The 19,448-nt window shown below is 40.8% G+C and overlaps 1 protein-coding gene across 1 annotated transcript in view; it reads left to right on the forward strand.

Annotated features, from left to right (window-relative positions):
• The first annotated feature begins 227 nt into the window (after positions 1 to 227).
• fndc4a (fibronectin type III domain containing 4a) overlaps positions 228 to 19,448 on the forward strand; it is a 33,544-nt gene continuing 14,323 nt past the window's right edge. Inside the window, exons 1-3 of the mRNA XM_017710463.2 lie at positions 228 to 1,068; positions 16,318 to 16,433; positions 18,280 to 18,484. Coding sequence (XP_017565952.1) covers positions 993 to 1,068; positions 16,318 to 16,433; positions 18,280 to 18,484 — 397 coding nt within the window. The 5' untranslated portion in view covers positions 228 to 992. The remainder of the gene's footprint in view (positions 1,069 to 16,317; positions 16,434 to 18,279; positions 18,485 to 19,448) is intronic.

Here is a 19,448-nt window from a genome sequence, read left to right on the forward strand (position 1 = left end):
TTATGCAAACGATTGACACATCTCAATCATATCTTTTCAGTTGGGGGCTTCGTGGTGGACAGGTGAAAACTTTGAAAAGCATTTAAAGGTTTTAAAGGTGAGATTAAACCAAATCGTCAGTCTTTCACCTTGAGCCGCTTCCATCTGCTCTGCGACTGCCTGCCTGACTGCCTGACAGACTGACTGTCTGACTGTCTGAGTTACTGACTGACTGACTGAATATTTGAGGCTCCTGCGTCGTTGCCAGGATCGCGTTAGGATTGACAGGAGCGGGCAGTGACGCTGGCCAGTGGGGGCCAGTGCAATTCATTTCTTAAGTATGATTGATCGCGAATTTAAAACGCGTGCTTCGGTTTTGTGCCAAATGCTAAGTGCAGGAGCCGCGGTGGTGTTTGAAGACCGAATTCCGGAGCGCTATTTTGTAAACGGCGAATTACATCCATAAATTAGGATCCGCGTTCGCTCCCAACCGCGCGTTCATGGCTCAGCCCACTGTGGCGCTGACCGCGGTGCTGAAGCTGCGCCTGAGCTGCTGAGGAGTCAGATCAGGATCGTCATCCTGTCTTTCGGGCACCGGTTCTCAGCCCAGTGAGAAGATTAGAGAAACTCTCACACCGAACTGAATACGACGCTGCCATTCCGAGTGAGATGTCGAAGGGGAACCTCCAACGACTGCGAGGCTTACAACCGGGCTGAGCCGCTGTCAGATTTCACCTGGAGATTCAGAGACTGGATGAGGGCATTCAATCAAGACACTTGAGACAGATGACACGACACGGACGCGTTTGGACGTGGTCAGAAAGTGTCCGTGAGCATGACCTCTTTGGGCAGATATCTAAAGTTAAGTGACTTTCCTTAAACGCCGATGGCTGCGCTGTGTTAACTTCCTCAGTCCTCGGGCTGTAAATGGAACCGACGGACGGATGAAGGTTACCTGAAGCGATTTGGATTCTTTTACGATTTCTAAGACGAAACAGCACCACAAACAAGACATGGCTCGCCTCTTTCTGCTGCTTAACTCAGTCGCACTGTTGCTCTTTGGCACTGACATGTTCCTGGTGGGAGCAAGTAAGTTCACATCCACACATTTCTCTCGAATGTGAGCGATTTCCATAGCGCGCTTTAGCGCTTCCCATTCACTCATTAGCGTCTATAGAGGAATTCAGCCGTTTGGCTTCACGTGATTGTAGCCTTGTTGAAACGTGATCCGGAGTCGTCAGCTGAGCGCTTCAATGGACGGTGGAATGGTTGCTCTCTGTGGGTGGTTTCTATGTTTTCAGGCTTTCATTAGACCTTTTGGGGAGTGAGACCTGCTCTGAATACCTTATACTACTGACTATTACTGCGGTTCGTCATTTTCAAACCTAGAGGAATTCGACTATTTTACAGTGGAGCGCCAGTCTGATTAGATCGTGGGCAGTCCTGGCGCGAAAGCTGGTGCTGTGATTGTTCTTTGCAGACTAATGTGCGATTATGGGCTTTAGTAGTAGCCTACAAGTCACAGGACTAGGATGTAAGCTGTAAACGGCGTGTAGCCTTGGAAGATTGTGCATCGCTGTTGTACTGAGCTGGGATTTATTTGGTTTATTAACCTTAAATAGACAGAACTATTTATGACTACTGAGTCACAGCACCAGATTTTATGCCAGAACAGACTAGTGTGTGTGTGTGTGTGTGTGTGTGTGTGTGTGTGTATATATATATATATATATATGTGTATGTGTGTGTGTGTGTGTGTATGTATATATATATATATATATATATATATATATATATATATATATATATATATAAACACACATACATCCACACATACTGACTGAAATCTGACTGGAGCACTGGCAGGATCTATTATTATAATAGTCTATTATTGTCACTGGGTTATTGTCTGTGTGTGTGTGTATATATATATATATATATATATATATATATATATATATATATATATATATATATAATATATATATATATATATATATATATATATATATATATATATATATATATATATATATATATATAAACAGACAGACAGACAATGATTGTTATTCTTCTAATTATTTTCATACACAAAAGCCATCATTTCCCCCCCACTGGCAGCACACTGACAATGTGGTACCTGCCGCTCCAGTCATTTCAAGTTTCTCTTGTCACAGCTATCCACATATTATTAATGAGCAGAAGTTCCTTGCTCCTTCCTCGTCTCGCTCGTCAGAGTCATCGGGGATCTGGAGCTTTGATACGGCAGCGATCGCGCGCTCTGTTCACTCCATCTCCGTGTAACCTGTTTGAAGTCCTCGCGCTCCCCGAAGTCAAAGTAGCACGCGCTTTATTCTGCAAGCAGGGCACGAGTGCATCTTTAATCTGCTCCTGGAAAAACCGGCGCAGAACGGCTGAGAGAAACAGAATGCATGTCAGAATGTATGAATTTAAAATCTAATAACCGCTCGAGGTAGAATGCGAGAAATCCACAAGAGCCATTACTCATCCCTGCCGTGCACGTGGATGTTAGAGTGGATTTGGCTCCAACGGGAGTGCCAGTGTTTGTGCTTTGCGTTAGAAAATGTAATCAAGTTCTATGGAGAAATTGCGCCAATCAGTTCCTCCCTGCAAGTGGGCATCTGCAAACTCCCCCAAAATGCCGCCAGTGCACAGTACACAGTACAATGTATGTCCAGAGGTATCCAGATACCCCTACTAATTGCACACATAGAGCTCACACTATCTTCAAAGAAAAGGGAAGGATGCTCTGGAGCCTTATGCTCAAGGCCAAGTGTTGACTTGACATTGGTACACAATAGTGGGCGATAAATGCTCCAAGTGGAAGACAGTGGTTCCATTCTCTGTCCTGACAAGCACACCATGCTATACCAGTAACTGTCCTTGGTCAGTGCTACATTCCCCTACATCTGTAACATGATTTAAGTGTAAGTACCTCTTGTGTAATTGAAATACGGCAGTGCAGCGATAGAGCGCCATCTAGTACCTTTAGGGTGAGCTGGTTTTAGAGCTTCATCATCTTTATCATCCAACATTAGTACCTGGCCTCACTAAAGCTCTTGCAAATCTTCACAGCAATGTTTGGCTACCCTGCAGTCTTAAACAAGATGGCACTTTTAGAGTTCTTTAGTATAGACAGTTGTTCTACACTAAAGAAATATAGAAGCATGAAAGAAAGGCTCAAAGAACCCTTTGTCTTATTAAAGGGTTCTTTTTTGCATCATGAAAGGGTTCTTCAGATTGATGAGGAATGTGCTGTTGATGGTCCTATAGAGTACCTTTTTTAAAAAGAGTTCTACATAGCACTCAAAAGGGGTTCTTCTATTATTACAGTGGCAAGCTTGTAACAACAAAGAAGACCGCTTTTCAAAAAACCTCTATATAGAACCATATATAGCACATTCATGCACATTTCCCGTAAAACAGAAGAACCATTTCATAATGCAAAGAACCTTTAAATCAGGAAAAGGGTTCTTTAAGTGTTCATGGTTCTATTGAGAACATTAATTTTCTTTGCTAAAGAATTCTTCAAACACCATCTTTTTTAAAAGGACAGTGTTAGAGGAATAGAAATTGTTACTATAGCAAAGGGAGAACAATGCATACATGCATACTAATTCATGTTCTTCAGGACTGGAAAGGTTGAAAGAATTGTGGATTTGCTACACCAATGACTCTGTCTGTCTGAAAAAAAAATGCAGTATGACTCTCTGTCATTTTGATCTGTGAGAAAAGTAAAATTTTCTGACAGAATGTTCTGAGAGGGGATGGGGGTGGGGGAGGGGTGGGTGTTATGGCATGACAGACGCACAGATGAGCATGGTCACTGATTGCATTAACCTCAGCCTGGCACCTGGTTCCATCCGGGTCCCTTCTGGAGACATTCACACACCAGTGATAGAGCACACACACACACACACACACACACACACACACACACACACACACACACACACACACACCAGCCTTATGAGTCAGACTGCACCAGAGGTCACTCATCACTGAGATGGATTTATATTTGTTCAGTGGTGCATAGTACTATGAGGGAATATTGTGTCCCAGGGAAAGCACACATGTAGCCCAAAGGGGTGTGTATATCATGTTATTTTCATAACATTGTGTTAGATGTAACACTCTGTCTTAAGAAAATATTACGATAAACTGAATTATGTTATGCTTTAAAAAAAAAGGTGCCAAAAGGGGTCTTTGTAGTGATACTGTAAAAGACCACCATGGGTTCCTTAAAAAATAATTTCAGTGTCTAATTCTTTAAAGAAACACACTTTTCTTTTTTCTTTATCTGTTTGGTGAATCAGTAGCATATGGTCTACCGCATACAATAAATATTTGATTTTCCCAGAAAATCCATTGACTCTGAACATGTTGCCCAATGGTTTCTGTGATTAGTGTGTCACAAGAGAATAGATTGAGTTGATAGATCTTCTGTCCTTTTACTAAGTACAGGAAAATCTGTCCAACCTATTCTCTGTGGTAAGCAACTATACGCTGCAGATGTCCCAGACAGCAATTAAGTTAAAAATACTGGAGTATTCCTTTCAAAAGTGGTTCTTCTATGGCATCACTGAGAAAATCCTATTGCCACTTTCTAGGACTACACTGTAATTATAAAACTGCAGCTGAGTATTTAGTGACATTCTCACTTGTTAATTTGAACTGTGGCATTTTTGCATAACCCTTATTGATTATTACCCAGCTGGATTCAGTGGTCAGAGCCACAGTCAATTTTATTCCTCAGCCTTGTGTGCTTTACTCTGAAAGCTTAAAAGGAAAGATGCCAAATGTAACCACAAAGGGTGCTTTGGAGCCATGCCATAGATAAGCCACTTTTAGTTCAGCAAATAATATTTAAATAGATTTTTGTAAATGGGATGTGAATGTGAAGAACTTCAACATGATATTAAATGTTGTCCTGGAACAGAACATCCAATCCAAAAATTATTTTGGAGCCTTTATTATTGATAAATAGCTGGTCCAGTCTCAAATTTTGGGTGCCTCAAATGAAGAAGTCCAGACTTTTCTATCTCCACTTATGCTTTTAGAAATAAACGTGCCAAAAAGGGTCCTTTGGAGCGGTATCACCAAAACACCATTTTCGATTCCCTTAGGAATTTTTAATGGATAATTCTCTAGAGAAACATGTTTTAAATTACATGCAAGTGTGGAGAACTTTTTTTAAAGAACCTCCACAATGGTTCTGCAGTACTGTGCAAAAGTCAGAGAGCACAATTCTTTTGATTTCCAGTCAAAATGACCATTGCTTGCATCAGGAAAAAGAACATAAAACATTTTGACATACAATAATGAAGAAACCTAAACAAGTAAATATAATATCACATAGTTGAGTATTTATTATGCCTTTGTTAAAGCTAGACATCCTTTCAGACTCATAGCATTGAATTGTCTTTTTGCAGTGGAAGGAGAGAGAAAAGTACCTGTCAAGATTGGCCCCTCCCAGTCTCCTCATGTGCTTGTGTTTACCTTTGTCCTGTCCATGTTTGCTTCCTGGTCTTCCATGTGTGTTTGTTTTGGTTTTTCTGTCCTGCCCCCTTATTTGGTTACTCCGCCCCTGATTGTTCCCACCTGTGTTTCCACCTGTGTCTTGTGACCCTTGTTAGCCCTCGTGTATATAAGCCCTGTGTTTGCCTTGGTCTGTGTTGGTCTTTGTTGTTGATTGTTGTTTGCTCTGTTCGTATGCTCTGTTCGTATGCTCTGTTCGTATGCTCTGTTCGTATGCTCTGTTCGTATGCTCTGTTCGTATGCTCTGTTCGTATGCTCGGTTTGTTTGGTCCGTTTCTCCATTGTAGATTTCAGTCTGTGTTTATTGCGTCATGTCTGACCCATATTCCCTCCGTATTGGCTACATGAACCTGGACCATCTATGACCCTGGATTTGCCCTGAATAAAAGTCGCTTATCTCCGCATATGTGTCCGCCTACTTGCTCCACATCACAGTACCTGTGGAGTGCAGCTTTTTTTCACTTCTCTCAAAGATGAAAGTTTTAGGTACTGTTTATCTGGTGGTGACACCTTTGGTGGTCTATCAGGTCTTGCATGGCTGTCAGGTGTCCTATTTTTCTTTGTGTCTTTTATTCATTTTTTTGAACTCCAATTTTGGAAGTAAAATAAACATACAATAAAAATATACAGTGTGTTTTATGCATAATTATATGCTATATGCCGTGTTACTTTGCAGTGGTGTTTTGCAGTAGGTTTGTAATGAAATTTAAGCCAGGCTGACTTATATGGGATCTTATATATTTTAGCCGATGGCTAACAGACACCGACTGTCATTCCACTGATTATCACATAAGGATGGCATATGACTGTGAACACATTAATGTACATATGCACTGTATCGTAAGTATATTTTTCCATTGGACATTTACATTGAAATATCATGAGGAATAATCATGTCTAGTGCACCTGTATGTAAGATGTTGCTCTCAAGGTCAACAGCACTGATTTGTTAACCATGCATATCTCTTGCACAGCACTCTCTATTCCAGATCATCTTGTATTTCATTTATATCATAACCTGTCAGATTCTAGGCTTTTTTGTAAAGCTTCATAGTCACTGAAACATTACAGTCTGCATTCATGTCATGGGTGTAAAGCTTAGTATGTATTGCCTTTTTAACACCCTACATTAATATTTATATAATATATATAATTGAAAAGAACAGAAATAATTATGGTCCTTCGCTTTTCAAGGGCATGAGGAACACTGGTGCAATAGTTACACTTGGCTTCAGGGGATAGTGTTGGGCTGCCCTCAAGGGATAATTGCAGCCTCTGATGCTCTGCGGTAATGAAACTGTCTGGAGCTCCATCTGTGTGTAAAGCTTACGTCCTGGCAAGATGAGAACAGTATGAATTCACTAAAAATCCAACACCCAACAGAGACAATTGTGGGGGGCTCAGCATTAACCCCCTCCCAGAATACCCTGCAGAGTGGCTAAAGGAAGTTTGACTACTGAGCTGTGAAAGAGAAACGAGAGAAAGATGGGCCCTATATTTCATTAACATTTGTAAAATACTCTCATCGGATTGGCCTCACTGTTTACTGTAATGCTTACTGTATTAGCTTAACTGACCAAAAATCATTCTGAACTGGTTCGGTTCTCTTTTCAGTGATCACCCACTTTTCTACCCATTACACCAGAAAATCTTGCAACATGCGCAGGCCTAATTACCTTACTGAAGCTAGCATATCTGAGCTCAAGTGCATTCCTTTTGAAAAATATCGCTCCTCGTTGTCCCCTCCTCCTCTTGTCCTGCAATAGGACATTTATGTAACGTAGGTGCTACACACATTGGAGTGAAGAGAAGCTGGCAAGGGCATGTTAAAAACAGTACTGAAATGAAGGCTTGTTTGGTGTGAAAGATGTCATGCTGATGGGTGCCATGCGAGTTCTGCGCTGTATTGCAGTAGCAAGCATAAATTGCACTTCACGTTCATTGATTCTATCTCTCTCTGACTTCTGCCTCTAATTGCAACATTGCAATGAGCTTGCATGAGTGCTTGTATATTTTTAGCACAATAGACAAGGATGTCATTCCTCTGAGTACAACATGAAGAAGACATGATTGTGAACATGGTCATCAGAATACATATGACCAGCATGTTCCTTCTGCTTCTATGAGCAAGTGGTGGCCAAATTTGCTGCATGAGTTCAAGGCCTTTCCAAGCTACCTCTGGGAATGCGCCTGCCTGAGCACTCAGGACACTTCCTGAAGAGTAGCTAATGTGCTGCAACAAGCCCGGATCCTACGATTCAGCCCGACAGGATGACTGTGCCCCATGTGGCTTCTTGCTTTTTACTGTACACTGAGTGTCTTACCCAGGATGACCTGTGTTCCTTTGATGGTGTGTTACATAAGAGATTTGACTACGCTTGACTCACTTGGTTGAGATGTTGTGGCTATAATAAACAGACTCTTAAGAACAGTATTTAGAAGAACAACTGAGAGAATAGATGTAATGAAGTTTTTATCATAAATAAGATTTATTTTCTGTGGAGTTGCTGACACTATAAATGCATTATCACTCTTTGGTTGATAGCAGAGAACTTAATATAAGCTTTGCTCAGCGTTCTAAAGTGCTTACACACTTTAATCTGAAACAGCGCACAGTTCAAGCTAAATGATCGTTACAAATGCCAGAGATAGCATCAGTAAGGGCTTTGCTAAGAGCAGGATCATGAATTCCTGTGTCCCCAATCTCAAACAAGCTTAAATTATGCCCTTTATCTATCCAATCTGCCTTTGCTTACCACTGCTCTAAACGGCTGCTACTAAGAGGACTGCTATAAGTCATGTCCACTTCTATCCAAACAATCATTTCCTGCATCAGTGCAGAGTTTATGCCCAGCCATGCATCATGGTTTATTCTCTGCTTGCTGCAAGCCTTCTATACGCACTTGTAACCCCTATTACTTAGAGAACAATGAGCTTTCTTGTGGATAAATGTGCACTAAGCGAGGTAAATGTCATGCCTAAGCCAGATAGATAGGCATTGACGTTGTGAGATATAAGAAGCCCAAGGACCAATCCTTGGTGGCCTAAACTACACGTGCATGAGGAAAGAACTGACAAATGTTTATAGATGTTTATCAGATGTTTATAACCATGTGAAGATTGACACAGGATTAATCTGATATGGATAGCCATGTTGATAAAGATGTCTTGCAATGTGCCACAAGTACTAGGTTATTAAATAGATTATGTAATTAAAGTCAATGTTGGCAAGGTTGTTGAAATATGTATTCTGATACAGACTGCCTTTCGATAATAGAATCCAAAGGGTTAGTACTTTACATTGACATCATCTGTTTACTTTTGGATTAACTGTCTTTTGTGTGTGTTGTAGAAAAGCAGAGAAGACGGAAAATGACAACTTAAAAAATATTCAAAATGATAAATTCACAGGTGAAAGTAAAAACATTACTAATTTTGACTGTAAGTTCTTGTAAAGAGGTTTTATTTCAAGTAATTCTGGAGCATTTGTATTGGTTCATTCATTGTGAAATGTTCATACTCTATAAAGGACAGCTGACATGCTTAAACGATGTTGAAAACTAAAAAGAACAGTCTGCCCAATCTAAACCCGAATGGTGAATTGTTATTGAACTTCTGTGACAGGCATGGATTGTCCATAATGACCACCAAGTTCGAACACAAGGATGTTCATAAGTGTACGTGGTACCAGAGCTCCTTGGGTCAAAGGTCAATGATGGACTTTGTTGTCATTTCATCTGACTTGGGACCATATGTTCTGGACAGTAGGGTGAAGAGAGGTGCTGAGCTGTCAACTGATCACCATCTGGTGGTGATTTGGATCAGATGTCAGGGAAGGCTGATGGTCAGATCCGGTAGGCCCAAGCGAATAGTGAGGGTGTGTTGGGAACGACTGTCGGAGGCCCCTGTTCGGAATGATTTCAACTCCCACCTCTGGGAGAGCTTTTCTCATGTCCCGGAGGAGGTAGGGGACATGGTGTCTGAATGGACCCTGTTCAAAAACTCCATTGTGGAAGCTGCCAGGCATAGCTGTGGCCAAAAGCTTGTGGGTGCCTGTTGGGGCAGTAACCCAAGAACCTCCTGGTGGACACCGGTGGTTAGGGAGGCCGTCAAGCTGAAGAAAGAGGCCTTTAGGGACTGGTTGACCTGAAGGACTCCCGATTCAGCAGATAGGTACCAACAGGCTAAAAAGGTGGCAGCTGCAATGGTGACAGAAGCAAAATCCAGGGCATGAGAGGAGTTTGGTAAAGCCATGGAAAAAGACTTTTGTTCGGCCTCAAAGAGGTTCTGGACAACTGTCCAGCGACTCAGGAGTAGTCAGGGTGGCCGCGCCCAAGCTGTATTCGGCAAGGGTGGAGAAACTGTGACTTCAAATCAGGATATTGTCGATCGGTGGAAGGAGCACTTTGAGGAACTTCTTAACCTGGGAGACGTGCCTCCCTCACGGGAGTGAGGGCCAGAGGCTCCTGGGGTGTCAAGTTCCATTTCCCTGGTGGAGGTCACAGAGGTAGTTGGTAAGCTCCTCAGTGGCAAGGCACTGGGGGTGGATGAGATTGGTTCAGAGCTGTCGTGGCTAACACACCTCTGCAATATTGCATGGACCTCGGGAACAGTACCCCTGGACTGGAAGACCAGGGTGGTGGTCCCTATTTTTAAAAGGGGGACCGGAGGGTATCAATCTGCTCAGCCTCCCTGGGAAAGTCTATGAAAAGGTGCTGGAAAGGAGACTCCGACCGATAGTTGAACCTCAGATTGAGAAGGTTCCGTGGATTCCGTACCGGCCGTGGAACAATGGACCAGCTTTTCACATGGCATGGGAGTTTGCCAACCCAGTCTACATGTGTTTTGTAGACTTGGAGAAGGCTTATGACCGTGTTCATCGAGATATCTTGTGGGAGGTCCTGTGGGAGTATGGGGTGCCGGGGCTACTACTCCGGGCCAGCCAATCCAAACCAGACTGTAGTGGTGAAGAGGGAGTTGAGCCAAAAGGGGAAGCTCTCTGTTTACTGGTTGATCTACATCCCAACCCTCACCTATGGTCATGAGCTGTGGGTAATGACCGAAAGAACGAGATCGCAAATACAAGCACTGGAAATGAGCTTTCTTCGTTGGGTGGCGGGCTACACACTATGTGATAGAGTGAAGAGCTCGGCCATCCGGGAGGAGCTCAGAGTAGAGCCGCTAATCCTCCGCATTGAGAGGAGCCAGCTGAGGTGGTTCGGGCATCTGATCCGGATGCCCCCTGGATGCCTCCTGGTGGTGGTGTTCCAGGCACGGCCTATGATGGGACAAGACCCCAGGGTCGTCCTAGGACCCGCTGGAGGGAGTTGGCCTGGGAGCGGCTTGGGGTCCTTCATGATGCCAGTGGCCAGTGGCCTTCCCAAAAAGGGAGATGAATGTTTTTTGAAAGTCATGATATGGAAATATTAAAATAGAGCCAGGCTGTGGAATGTAGACGCAAGCATATGTTTTTAATGAATGAGAAAGAAGCAGTTTATATGGTCTAAAATTATTGTAAGGTGTAAAATTTTTATTAAACATCCATTGTAAAGAGAGAGGGTGCCGCGGTGGGTAGCACTGTCGCCTCGCAGCAAGGAGGGCCTGGGTTCGATTCACTAGCCAGGTGGCCAGGGACCTCTCTGTGTGGAGTTTGTATGTTCTCCCCGTGTCTGTGTGGGTTTCCTCCCACAGTCCAGAGACATGCAGTTAGGCCAATTGGACATGCTACAGAAAAATAATAAATTGTCACAATGGCAAAGCAAAATCGAAATTAAAAAGTTTAGACTGGTCAAGCAACACCCTGGCGAGACCTCACAGACTAGCAAAATGGAGTGTATGTGCTGACTGATGATTGGAAACAGGCGCTGGTGATGAGGAAGCCAACGATGCTGGGCCTATGTGGATGGCATGACACACATATAGTATTCAGCTATGTCTAATATATGTCCCACTGCAATTATCAATGATGGCCTGGGATACATTGCACTAGAGGTCAGTGAATTCCACAATGCCTCTTTTTCGACCTGTAATGAATTGAGATATCCATCACTGTGGCTGCAGCATGCCCTTCCTACAACCTTTCTAACACACATACACACATACTTTCTGCCTCATTAAAACAGATGGTCCTATTCATGTGACCCATGGACTCTCTGATGTCACAGTTGGTCTCCACCAATGTGACAACTGTCCCTTGCATCCCCATTAGTGATTATCCGTGGAGCCGAGCCAGTTCATTCAGTCAGCCCTTTTCTACATCCAATTTACACAGCCGTTACCAACAGGCGTAGCCAGGACTCCTGTGTAATTGACCTTGTTTCCTGCAGTGTATAATGATAAATTGAAAGGAGATATTGACAACTAACTGTCACACACTTGACCTCCCTTGGTACTGATTCCCTCTGGCATTGATTAGCAGTCTGATACTAAGGGTGATTCCTCTAGATTACACTGCAGAGCTGTGCAATTTGGGTCAGGAAAGCACAATCCAAGATGAAATCCCCATTAGAGCTCTTTAAAGCTCCCAAACAAAACAGAGCACGTTTCAACATCTCAAACCCTTCCTCACCCATCTCATTCAAATTCTCTGATGACCAGAAATCATTGGATCAGTGAGCAAAATAGACTCGGACAGCTTACCAAATGGTATTTAGCTTGCGGTGCAATTCTTAGAAAAATCTTTAATTGGTATAGAATCTTCACATTGTGTGGAGGTTCTTTAAACTTTAGGTTCTGAAGGTTATTTACATTCATCTCATCTACAAAAACAGCACACACACACTTTCTAATCCGATTATCCTTCTGGGTTGCGGGGGAGCTGGAGACTCATCCAGCTGTTATCCGAAAGGCAAGATACACTCTGGACAGGTTGCCACTCCATTGCAGAGCAGACAAACAAACATTCACACACACACACTTACACTTTGGACAATTTAGCATATCCAGCCTGACTGCATGTCTTTGGACTGTGGGGGGAAACCAGAGTACCTGGCGGAAGGTTTCATCTATTGACAGGTTATTCACGGAACCAAAAGCGGTTCTTCTATGGGATTGCTGAAAAGCAGAGATAGGGAACTCTGGTCCTGGAGAGCTGGATTCCTGCACAGTTAGTTGTTGTTCCTGCTCAAGCACACCTAAATTCAACTTATACCTTTTGTCTTAATTTGTCTTGTTTCATTAATGGAAGTCAAAAAACTAAAAATACACTGGGGGGACATAATAATCTCAATAGGATCTCTTGAGACACACAAATAAAAAATTGTCTAGATTAAAAGACAAAAATCTCCCCTGTTAATCATGTGCTGCTGAAATTGTCATCTCAGGTATGACTTTATTCATTCAGTCTTTTCTTTAATTCTTAACTGCTATTAAGAGCCCTGTAAAGAGGACTTCCACCAATTGTGTCTACATAATACACATAATACACAATTCATTATGTGAACTAAATCATTCATAGGTGAAATTTTTGATTGTACAGAAACTTACAGACTACTGAATAATTTACATTGGTGGAGATAGTAACCAGGAGTCACAATATAGCCATTTTATTTATTTAACTTATTTTATCCAAAACTGAGCCTACACGGGTCTTCTGAGCTTTTGTATGCATTGTTGACAACAGAATAATAGTAATACAACCTTGACACAAATTGTTTGGGAACTATTTTGCATTACAACGTCCTGCCTATAACACTCCACTGTGAATGCATTTCAAAAACTTTGGACGAAAAACGTAAAAATTTGTGAAAAACACTGTCAGGCATCAGACAGCTTACTCATAATTACTTTGTGTAATAACTATCTGTGAAGGTGCTTTTAGATGAATTAAATATTCTGGACATCTGGTTCCTATCACCACCACTGTAAATTCTGACTCTGTAAGTTTCTCTAAACAGAGCATTTCACATCAAATAACTCTCAATGCCTTTGTTCTCTTCTTATATATGGAATTTTGCAGGAATTTTGAAAGTCCCTTGAAATGAATGTGATTCTGGTGATCAGCAGCATTTTTTTCCTATTAATCTTGTTAATGCTGGTAAAATGAGAGAAAAGAGTCAAAGTCAACACAGCACCTTTCTTTGCAACTACACAAACCAGAGCTAGAATCCTGTCTGCATTGCATCATTTCCTTGTTTGTTTATCTTTGGAAATGACCACACTTTAGGCTGACAGTTCTACTAAACATAATACGTATAGACCTCTGTGTTTTGAATCATTGCATAATAAGTGAAATATATCTGAGAACAAGCCGTTATATAATTATGTAGAATAGAGTAACGTTTGTTGACACAAGCTAATCAGATGGGCCGGGGGACAAGAAGCAGCTCTGTCCTTTTTGCAGTCACCCACACAAACACAAAGTCCATTAGAGCACTGCTTGAAGGAGCTGTTAAAAAAAACAGTGCTAAAACACACGGTTCAGGCCAGTTCACCAACTTTCTATTTTCTTCTTGGCCCTGGCAATAGAGGCATGCTCCCCTGTATTGAATCTGTCACTGTGTGCTCTCTGCCTAGGAGTTTGCCTTTTGTGAGACTAATTAGCTTGTCTATTGCCTGCTAAATCATGATAGAGTACCTAGCAGAAGAAGGAAAAAGGAGAGAGAAAACAGAAAAAGAAAAAGACAAAACATAGGACGCAGTGGCTGGAATTCAATCAAGCTCTATCACAGAAAGTAATCCAGCCAAAATGCAGCAGTGGAGAATGCATTCCTCCTGAATCTCATTTTTCAATTTCTTCTATATTGTGTTTATTGACTTTATCCAGGCTGATAAGTTTTGATTGAATTCCAGTCCAAAAAAATTCATATTTCTGTCCAAAATTCATGGACATACAGAATTCCATATTCTCCTTATCTCTTTCCTTGGCATACTAACAAACCACCCTTACAACAAGCAGAGAGGGAAACAGCAGTGAAAAAGCAAGAGCATTTAACAAAGACTGACGTTTACACTCATGTGAACAGACAAAGGCACTTGAACCTTGGGTAACAGGTTTTAAAATTGATTTTGCCTCTGTCTCTTACCTCTAGCACTGTCAGAACTTAAGCCATGGCTTTGCATAAAGCACCACTAGGGTAGCAGAAATATGCAGGCTTATGGTTCAGACCTCTATCCAGAAACTGTAGCCTCTATTTAAGCAGTGGAGTGTTTTGCTGTAAGGGAAACAGAGATTAATGTCCCGTAACACATCTTGGGGTGTTTTACTGAAATTGCGTTCAAAAGAAGATCTTTGACCTCTGACAGCTCATTGAAGTGTGGCCCGGGGAGGGTGTGGGGGGGTGGAACATAGCAGTGCAGTGCATGGATGTTTTACATTCCAAAGCCACTCAGCCAAATTGGATAGCATTCTTGGCAAGAGACCTAAATATTTTGGGGAAGGAAAACAAATAAAAATGGATGAGCTGCAACATATTTTAAACTTATGGACGGCTGTTGTTTTCCAAGGGATTGTAATGGCTCGTCCGTGATGCTAATGGAATCCGTCTAATAGAAGTCTTGACATTTATTAATCCATTATATGAAATAATGGATTAATAAACCACTTCCGTCAGGGGGATATTTTTAGCCTTTATGCAAATATTGATCTGTAACAGTAAATTGAGAAGGCGCTGCTAATTATTCAGTTCATTGTCCCCTCCAGGAATTTGCATTGTTTTTTTGTTTAATACAGTAACAAGACATACTGAAAATAGTAACAAGCCAGACAAGCTTAATATGGCAGGCAACTTCTGTTTATTCATTACGTCTTTTTTATTGCTGTAGGTTTGCCCATAGCCTACTTTTTCTAGGCACTGGCAGCCATATAGCTTTGCTGCTGCTAAAGCCGCTGATTTGATGTGATGAATTATGATGAATTATTTATAGATAGTGCCATACCCAAACAGAATGGATGCCATCAAATATCTGGTAACATTTGATATGAAGGTGACATTTATAAAGACTTTATAATCATTAGACAACATTAGAGTATTCATCTGCACCTTATGGCAGTATTTGCAAGATGACAGAGGATGCTTTATGAAATAAATGAAACTGTATTGTCATAGGGGCCTTGTTTAAAGTGATTTGGAACATTTGTTGCATTTATAACACTATTGTGGAGTATTATTCCCAAGTAATAGAACTTTTAAGACCTAGTTAAGAATGCATGATGTAAATTCTATATATTTCTACACGAATTAAAGCACAAAAGTCCAATATCATGTAGGGAGATCTATACAGCTACAGACATGAACAACTAATTCTGTTTTTCACCTCTGCAGCTGATCACCTTAACAGAAATTGTTCATTAAAATAATAAAGCATAACTGTAATGACACATGGTGCTTTTACGTTTGATGATTTATATTCATGCTTATAGGAAAATATATATGAAAATGATCACTTAATTTCAAGGGCATCAAAATCATCCACAAAAATGACATATAGCCATTTTTACATTACCTGGGCAGAGTCCTTTATAACAGTGTTGTAAATGGAATAAATGTTACTTACTTTAGATGGTTGAGCTCCTTTTGTCAATACAATGTCAGTTACTTCATAAAATGTCATCTTATGATTAAGGGCATAAGCATCTCATAAATACAAAAGTATTGCTTTCTAAATATGTTATTTAATGTCTATGCATGTGTTATGCATAAAGTATATATAGGTGGGTAGCCTCCAGTTAAAGTGTAAAATGGTACATTCCTACAAAATGGATATTGGATGAAATTAAGGTTCATGATGGCTTAAAGGGAATGATCAGAAATCTTTAAGGTCCTATATTCTGTTTCCTAGACCGCCCCCCTGCCCCAGTAAATGTGTCAGTCATGAACCTGAGAGCCGACTCAGCAACAGTGTCCTGGGAGGTTCCAGAAGGCGATGTCATCATTGGCTTCTCTATCCTGCAACAGGTAAGAACAATAACACAACTTCAGCAGTTCATTGTTTCCTTTTTGCTTATTTTTATAATGGGCTATGAAAGGTTTAAGCCAGGTTTTGAACAAGACACATAATATCTATTGTTGCTCAAAATAATATGGATGAGAATGAATCCGGTGAACTCAGAGAACATGACATTTGTCTCTCTTTGTGCAATATGTCCAAAAGTTTGTAGACAGCTGCTCTTTCAATGTTTCTTCTGAAATCAAGGGTATGAATAGAGAGAGTTTTTCCTTTTTTGCTGCAGTAACAGCATCTACTTTTGAGAAGGCTTTACACTAGATGTTGGAATATTGCTGTGAAGATTTGATTGCATTCAGCCACAAGAGCATCACTGATGTTGGATGATTAGTGCTGGATCACAAACTCCAATCCAACTCATCCCAAAGTTATGGGATGGTGCTTCATCACTCCAGAGAGCGCAGTTCCATAATTCAATGCTGGGGTCTTTGTGTCTCTCTCAGACATAAAGCTAAACATAAGCTCATGTGTGGCTGCTCCAGAGGATCCCATTCTATTGGCATTGCTTTTCTGTGGAAATTATGAAAGCTGTTTGTGTGCAGTTGAATACCTGTTTCATCAATAGGTGCAGCTTAAAGCTGGATTCATTAATTGCAAGAGCTGTCCGGACACTTTTGGACATGTGGTGTAAATAATAAATAAATAGATGTGAAAATTCATACAATATATTGACCGTTTCTACTTTACAGGAAGGGAAAACCTAGCTAACAGCTCATATAGGCAGATTATCAGTCATGTGGAATGTTCTAATATTCTGAAGTACATGAAGTATAAAGAATGACACTGGAATATATTCTGCAGCATGTCATGTTGCCAACATATATCTGAAACCTACATGACACTTATTATTTATTTACTTATAGTTTTTTCATTTATATGCATCACTGATAGATTCTGATCGACTGACCTCTGTGTTTGTGCTTTTTGGTGTTTGAAATATGGTGTAACATTCTTGGATATAGAAATATTTGGCATGGTCTGTAAGCCTGTCACTGATTCATTTTAAAGATTATCATAGATGCTTGCATAGCCCAATGCATTATTCAAGGGCTATTCATTCTCTCTAAGTGACAGAATGCATTTCACATCCAATCAATCACAGATATAGCTGTACATCATGTTATGCAACAGGCCGTCTCTAGCTCTGGTAATAGCTTTGTGAGCTGTGTTCTTGGATCAATGTATTATTCATTACTGAAGAACTTAATGAGAACCTCCATCACACTCCTCCACACCTACTGGCTGCCTCAGGGTGAGAATGTAGACTGAAGTGTCTCAGACCCATTTAGAAAACTGTGCTGTATCCACAAATGTGAGGCATTAAGTTAAATGCAGTGCTGAAGTGAAAAATCTCCATTGTTCACATTAGGCTTTAGAGAAAACTTTCCTGTGGGGCTCCAAACATGCAATTATAGTGCATTAAGAAAAAAAATGCTTTTAAGTGCCATTATGTGTTGTAGGCAGTAAATCATAAAAGAATAAGTATGCAAGAGCTGCTCAATCCTAAACTCGAATAGCAGCAGTAACCTTTCCTTTTCCAAGCACTTTTCAACAAAAGTGAAGTGGGTGGAGAATAGCTGACATCAGTGGGTGCTTTAGCTTACCAGATTCAATCTAAGTGAATGCAAAAGCTTCAGCCAAGCTGGCAGGAAGCCTAAAAGTTTTTTCTCCTAACAGATTGAGGTGTTCCGATCTTGGTAATGAGATAAAAAAGGTGGTTTCTACATGATTATAACTAACAGTAAAGCAAGATAGAAAAACGCTGATTAAGGGCCTCTGCGTTTACTGCTGTTTCAGAGGCAGGATGGCCACATGCAGCGGTTTATCAGAGAGGTGAACACCACCAGCAGGGCCTGTGTGCTTTGGGACCTGGAGGAGGAGACAGACTACATAGTCCAGGTCCAGTCTATTGGTTTGTATGGAGAGAGCCAGGCCAGCAAGCGTGTCCACTTCAGAACTCTCAAGAAGTCTGACCGCTTCCCTTCTAACAGCTCCAACCAAGGTACAGTACAGTCTCCCCCAAAAGTTCAAAACAGCCATTACATTCATATTCACTCAAGAGTTTCTGAGATGGTTAGCTATAAAATATCCCTCCTACATTAACAATGGAGCGAAGTAAAGGTTTTCACAACATACAAAATAGTGAATAATAAAGTAGGACTCCTAACAAGCATGTGAGATCTGGTAGAAATCTCACTGTGTTGCTGTCCATCCTTCAGAAGGCCACTCAACACAATGTGTCTAAAAGGATGTGTAGCTGTCAAAAAGCCCTGATCAGGAAAATAAAATACAATAAGAACATTTGGTCGTTCACCAATGAAAGTATCTCCAAAATAGTAACTTTACAGGAGAACACAAAAACACTCTTACCTTTCAATGTAAGTCAATGTAAAAAGATTTTGTTCCAAATTATTTTAGAGCATTTCTATTGATCCATGCATCATGAAATGTTTGCACAACATAAAGCACAACTGGTGTGTTGAAATGTAGAAAACAAAAAAATTGACAAAAGCGGAGACACTGAAAGTGGTTTTCTTTGGACGATGATGATTTGCAAATCAAATAAAGAAGCTGCTTGTGTTCTCAGAACAATAGACTGACTACTAGTATGTTTGAGAAGTAGAAAATGTAAGCCATGTCTAAGCCTGACCTTTGGAGATGTGGAAAAATATCATGTAAGCTGTAATAAAGACAGAGAGTGGACATACTGAATTCTGAAATATATAGCATTATATTTAGTTGTTGAAGCTTCTTTGTAATTTTCCTTTAGACATATGTTTTTTTTACTTATTTTTAATTTTATTTTTTTGCTGTTTTGATTGGAACAAGTAAACAGGATTGTCTCTGACCTTTACACAGTTTTTTTACAAAGCTCTTTAAAGAACCCTATACAACAGCCCTTCTTTATAGAGGATTATTACAAAGAACCATTTAAACATTCCAATGGATCAAATCATACCCTTGAG

The sequence above is a fragment of the Pygocentrus nattereri genome, chromosome 4 (assembly GCF_015220715.1).
Source record: "Pygocentrus nattereri isolate fPygNat1 chromosome 4, fPygNat1.pri, whole genome shotgun sequence".
Classification (NCBI taxonomy): domain Eukaryota; kingdom Metazoa; phylum Chordata; class Actinopteri; order Characiformes; family Serrasalmidae; genus Pygocentrus; species Pygocentrus nattereri.